General features: G+C 40.4%; 1 protein-coding gene across 1 annotated transcript; it reads right to left on the bottom strand.

Moving 5' to 3' along the window:
• Nucleotides 1–4,778, bottom strand: LOC139652956 (lysozyme C, milk isozyme-like). Its single transcript, XM_071529887.1, has 5 exons — nt 4,625–4,778; nt 3,741–3,911; nt 1,650–1,710; nt 1,440–1,484; nt 1–78 (listed from the first exon to the last, which is right to left on the bottom strand). The coding sequence occupies exons 1-5, from the start codon at nt 4,776–4,778 to the stop codon at nt 12–14; spliced, it is 498 nt and encodes a 165-aa protein (XP_071385988.1). The 3' UTR covers nt 1–11.
• Nucleotides 4,779–5,759: the final 981 nt, after the last annotated feature.

A 5,759-nucleotide genomic window follows, 5' to 3' on the forward strand; every position in this document is an offset into this window, starting at 1 on the left:
GGGTGAAGTTTTTAACAATCAGCAAAGTATGTAGAGGCGACGACATCGTAGCACTCCCTCTGGAACAAGATGTGGATCCTGCACATGGAGAGAAGAGGTCAACGTTACCAATGGCTTTAAAATATCGGCAATGCTTTATTATCTGGGTCCACAATTTCCTAATAATTTCCTAGAAAGGAGTTGTTAATTTCTTGGGAAGTTTCCTGGAAAGAACCGTGAAGCGATGTAGTGGTTACACACAAACTGTCAGCAGTCTGGTGAGTCGATAAGATGCAGAACATTTCTAAAAGAATTTCCTGGAAAGAACTGCAAAACTATAAACTATTTATTGGAAAAATAATAGGCAGAGGTAAATTTGGTAACCCAAGTCAGTATTCATATAATATAGTTGTTGAATTCCACCTCTAATTTCTAATTTTCTATATAACTATTACACAATTTTATGGTTCTGTCTTCACTCCAAACTCCAAAAGAAATGACCAGCTACCTACCAACTACCAACTACCACTGAACTCTTTCTCTATTTCCCCTTTTATTATGACATAATGTAATGGTACTTTCCAGGAAACTTGTCATGATCTGCCCCTGTCTGCGTGTTCTGCCCCTGTTCCTGGTCCTGCTCTCTCTCTCCCTTCACTCCCCGGTCCTGCCAGCCTCCTAAATGTCCTCGGACTTCCCCCTCATTACCTTTCCTTCCTCCTGCACCACCACACCTGTCTGTCCTCCACGTCGTTATAGCCTTGTGTCCTTGTTCCGCCTTCTCCTGCCTGTCATCAGCCTATCACCTCCCGGACTCTCCCCTGCCAGCCAGCTGTCCCTCATGTGTAATCAGTCTGTGTGTATGTCTTGTCTTGGTTCTTTGTAGTCCTCGCCAGTTCGTTGTGTTTTGTCACGTGTGTGTTACCTGCCTTGTTCTCTGTTACCCTGTGTTTCCTCCTTGCCGTGTCACCACCCAGGTTTGGTTCTGTTTTGCCTTTTTGTTTCTGCCAGCCTGTTTATGGTTTGTTTTTGGTTAGCCTTCAGTTAATTTTTCCCTTTTGCCTGTCGGCCTGGTTTTGTTTTTGCCTTTTTGGATTTGCCTGCCTTGGTTTTTTATGTTGCCTCAGTTTCTTCATTAAAGCCTTTTCATTAAAACCCCTGTTCTCTGAGCCGGTTTCGCATTTGGGTCCAGCCCCCCTCCTCACACGTGACAAAACTTCCTAATAAATTTCAGTTCCTTTCAAGAAAATTATTAGGAAATCGCGGACCCGGAAAATAAAGCATTACCAAAAGATCTAATAACAGTCCATTAGAAACTGGTCGTTTGGCATTGCCTATCAAATTGATTGAATTATTAATTAATTATTCATTTATTATGTTTGCATACAAAAGGCAGATTAACAAAGGTAGTACGTGTCACTTAAACGGTACAATATCAACATAGATGATGTATTACTTACATTCTAACGAAGTCGGCCTTGTGGTGATCGTAGTCGCCACTTTGACTGTGGAGATGAATGAGAACAAGAGATAATTCAGTGTTCAATAAAGTGAAGATAACTCACTGTACAATGAATTCAAGATAAGTCACTGTACAAAAAAAGAGATGTCTGATGGAAGCTCTGATTCCAAGATCAAGAGATTTCAGAAATTAAGAAGACTCAACTCACAACTTTGTTTTGATCGTCTCCAGGCACGTAATGTCATTAGCAACGTTGTCATCAATTAAATCTGGAAAGAAAACGCACAGTTGAGAGACATGATTACATAAACTTCAGAATCAGAGTCAATTTTAATCACATTCAAGTACAATGAATGCACTTGACTTTATCGTGGTGGTCTCAGTGCAGAGACAGTACAAGGAGGATTCTATTGTGATTTCAGGCACAGTACATTTAGAAATAAGTGCAGCCTCTATCAGCCTCTACTCTGCATCCTCCATTGTTTCTCCACCTGGTGGATCTGGAGGGAAATCTGCTGGATCGCTTTACGGCACAAAACAGGAAGAGGTTCTGTTCTTCCAGAGCAAACGGAGCTAAAGCTGAAAGAGTTTCTGGCAGCAGATGGTGGAAGGAGGGAAAGGAAGATGGAGAATTATACAACAGGTAGCTCCGACCAAGCAATCTGATTGGTCAACTAGACATTTAGAACGTGATCAAATCAGCATGACAGCACACCTAGCCGTGCTCATCACTAAAAATATTACTCTGCCATATATTATTATACAATATATTTAACTATAACTCTGTTCAGCCATGATGTTACTAGATGCTCTGAAGTTTGCGGACGTAGCAGCTAAATCTGTCCATGGAAAAATATTTTTTTTCAGCAGATATCTTAGTTACAACAAGATTGAGCTAGCAAGGCAGTTTTGTGTTTATATGTGTGGTATTTATTCAGTTTGGGAAATCCCACGATCTCTAGAAAGCATTAGCTCAAGTTGGCTGGCTGACTCAACAGGGACTAGAAATCGTCTCTGTTGCAGGTCGTTACTAAGGCTCCGCCTACTTGCTGGAGTAGTAAACTAGGTTCCATTACATAGGAGTCTACTGACGTGACTGATTGTTTTCCAGTTATTAGTCAGACCCCATGTATTTCCAGGGAAACGGAGATAACACTAGCAAAACGTTTTTTATTTTGAGAGCGAATTGCCCCACAATATGAATTCATTTTGATTATATCTTTTATTTTGTTGGTAGCTGTTGTATAATCGCAATATTACACTCGAGGGTGAGCTTTACCGTCATTATTGGCACTTCAGTGATGTGGTCATAAGCATCACTGAGCACACCCTCTCCTGTAATATTGCTTTCAATTTTCTTTATCTTTATATCTTTTTAATGTTCTTGCACTGTCTTTTTACCTATGTCTTTATTTGATTTTTTTATGTAAAGCACTTTGAATTGTGTATGAAATGTACTTATAAATAACTTGCCTTGCCTTGCCTAGCAACGGGGCTGATGGGAAATGTGGTCTTAATGGGGGCAACAGCAAAATGTTGTCACTCACAGTCCCAAAGACTGACTGACTCCAGAACTGCTACAGTGATATATCGATGTTTAAAATGATACACGTAGCACCTTTAAAGGAAAAGTTGCCCTGAATTTTAAAGGTTAAATGTGTAACAAATGTGTTACTGAAGCATAATATGACTAGTAAATATCAGCAGGTTCCTGAATGGTAGAGAGAGAAACAAAGTCCACGCTGCAGAGATTCCTGCATTCAAAAACACCGGAGCGGACCGAGGCTGAAGGCCCTCCTGCCGCACCAAGGTCCCTTCAAAAATCTGGCACAATGTTTTTTCCTTGCTTATCTGCAAAAATCGCACATCGGAAAATATAATTTGAGATTTTACTACTAATCAGTAGGGGGTTCTGGGAAATTCGGCATGTACAGTATATAATCCTCTGAACATTTTGACGGAGAGGCCCATTTATGCAGCGGGGAAGTGGTGTTACTTCACACACAAAACAACAACTCCTTACGTTCAATATATTCCAAAAAGGAACATATTGAATCGTGGTGATGTCAGGATACATAGAATTAAAAAAATTTACTAACTCTCTATAAATAAATCTATATCTATATCTATCTATATATATACTGTATATATATAACATTCATTGTCGTTGATTTTGAAACAGTCCAACCTGCCCACCATGCTGATGATGGTCTCGCTCTACGGAGGGCAGCATTGGACCAGAAATTACACATAGACCCTTTAACCATGAAGGACATACGAACCCCAAACCAGTACTCACCGCTGCAGTTGATGTCACAGAGGTTGGGTGAGTCACCGGCGCCGGAGTCGCAGATCAGGTGATCGCTGAGCTGGAAAAGGCCGTAGAGGGTCCAGGTGTCGCTGTCCGGCCGGGTCCTCTGACTCACCGCACTGGTGTTGAAACCCGTCCCCTCCGCCACGTGACAGACGACTAGAGGCAGGCAGAGGGAAGACGGGAACAAACTGACTCCCCCATACTCACATTTATATAAAGAAATATATGATATGTAAACAGTATAAATATATTAGCGATGATGCTTATCTCACGATACGAGGGTTCATGATTCGATACTACGATACGATGTAATAAATAAAAGTTCAATTAATAGTAAATAAAAGTATATTGTGTTTATTTCTGAGCCACAAATCTTTCTAGCTTGCTAGAATGTAAACAACTTTTTTTGTGCTTAAATTCTATTTTCAAAAATTATTTGCAGTCTGCCAATTTTATTGTTTTATTATTTTTATTATAGTATTATTCCTACTATGAAAACTTGCATAAGGATTGAAGGCACATTCAAGAATTTTCCCACCTAGCAGTTATTGAGCTCTTGTGCTGGTGTTGTAAATGTGTTATAAACTGGAGTTCATGCAAAATCTTTATTCTTCATATATATGTGTACTATTTATATGTACTGTAAGCTTTTTCTGATTTGGCCTGCCTGCCAAATGATTCATGTGTCCTACCTGTGTGCCATTCTGGTATACTCAAATTTGTTTGTATTTTCTATTTTAAATGCATTCAATAAATTAATCAGTCAGTATAAAAATCCAAAATATCTTTTACAGCAAGCAGCTCACTGCACTGCTGTACGTTTGGATAGATTCGATGTTTCTAATGAACAAGTTACAACCAGTACTCACTTTTGGCCACAAAGTCCTCATTGGTGATACGGCTGTGACAGTTTTTGAGTTCAGCTTCCTCCAGTAGCGTCTTCAGCTCACATTTACCGACCAGCTTCCCCTCGGCCGGAGTGGAGAACAGGGCCGCCAGCAGCAACACAACAAGCATCTTCATCTTGCCCCAAAGTAAGCTATCTCCTCTTGCTTTGAGAATATGTGCAACATGGTTTATATGCTCTCAGAGACCTGGTGAGAACTGCTATCTTTTGTTCTCCTCAAACAAAAACTATTCCCTTGGCGCCTTGAAGCCTTGTTGAAAGACCACAAGGGTGTGCCAAAATCTCTGGTTTAGCCTTGAGTTTCAGTTCTCTATTGAGGTCAGGGGGAAAATGATACGTCTGTCCAAAAAAAAGCCTTTTCTCATTTGCAGGTCACAGCTTCCTCCCGTTGAAAAGATTGTTGGGCCTGAGACAAAAACGAGATAAGGTGAAACACTTCCCCACATCACTGGATGTTTAGCGATCACGAAGATGTTCCAGAATGATGCCCTTTTCATTTTCATATTTATAGGATCAAGTGTCAGTACAGGTAATGTGAGAGCAATGAATTTAGTCGCCTTGTGTCAAACCCATTGGTTTGCTGAGCTCAGCTATTATGTTAACGGAACAGTCATTGTAATAGAGGAACAATGCCAAGTGGAGCAAAAATAAAACATAAAAGGTGAGCAGAACACATGAAGTCAGTCCTGACCTGGAAACAGTTAGATTTGTACTTGTTTTGCACACAGCAACACTGAACATAATGTACTCTGCAATGCTCAAATAGCAGTGCTGTTATTTTGAGTTAAAGCTGAAATCCAGGATTTCCCCGATTTCCCCACTTTGTCTCCCCCTCTGGCGGTGAAAAGTATTTGAAATGATGTTCAAACTACAACCAAACGACTACGAAAGTGTTATATGATCAGTTATATATGAGAGAGGTGTAGCAGCCAGTGTGGCTCACCAGTAAACAGTTCCCACTCTCGTAAAAATGCTGACAGTGAGATGTCGCTTTGTGAGATGCGTCTTTGACTCAGAGATGCAGTGTTTCCCATAGGCACAAAATCAAAAGTTGGTCAATGTAGAGAAATTGATCGATCGATTAATCGATCTCTAAT

This window comes from Centroberyx affinis, unplaced genomic scaffold, assembly GCF_046629955.1.
Source record: "Centroberyx affinis isolate AG114_WGS23_722 - 3 ecotype Tasmania unplaced genomic scaffold, CSIRO-AGI_Caff_v1 ptg001846l_1, whole genome shotgun sequence".
In the NCBI taxonomy this organism is placed as follows: Eukaryota; Metazoa; Chordata; class Actinopteri; order Beryciformes; family Berycidae; genus Centroberyx; species Centroberyx affinis.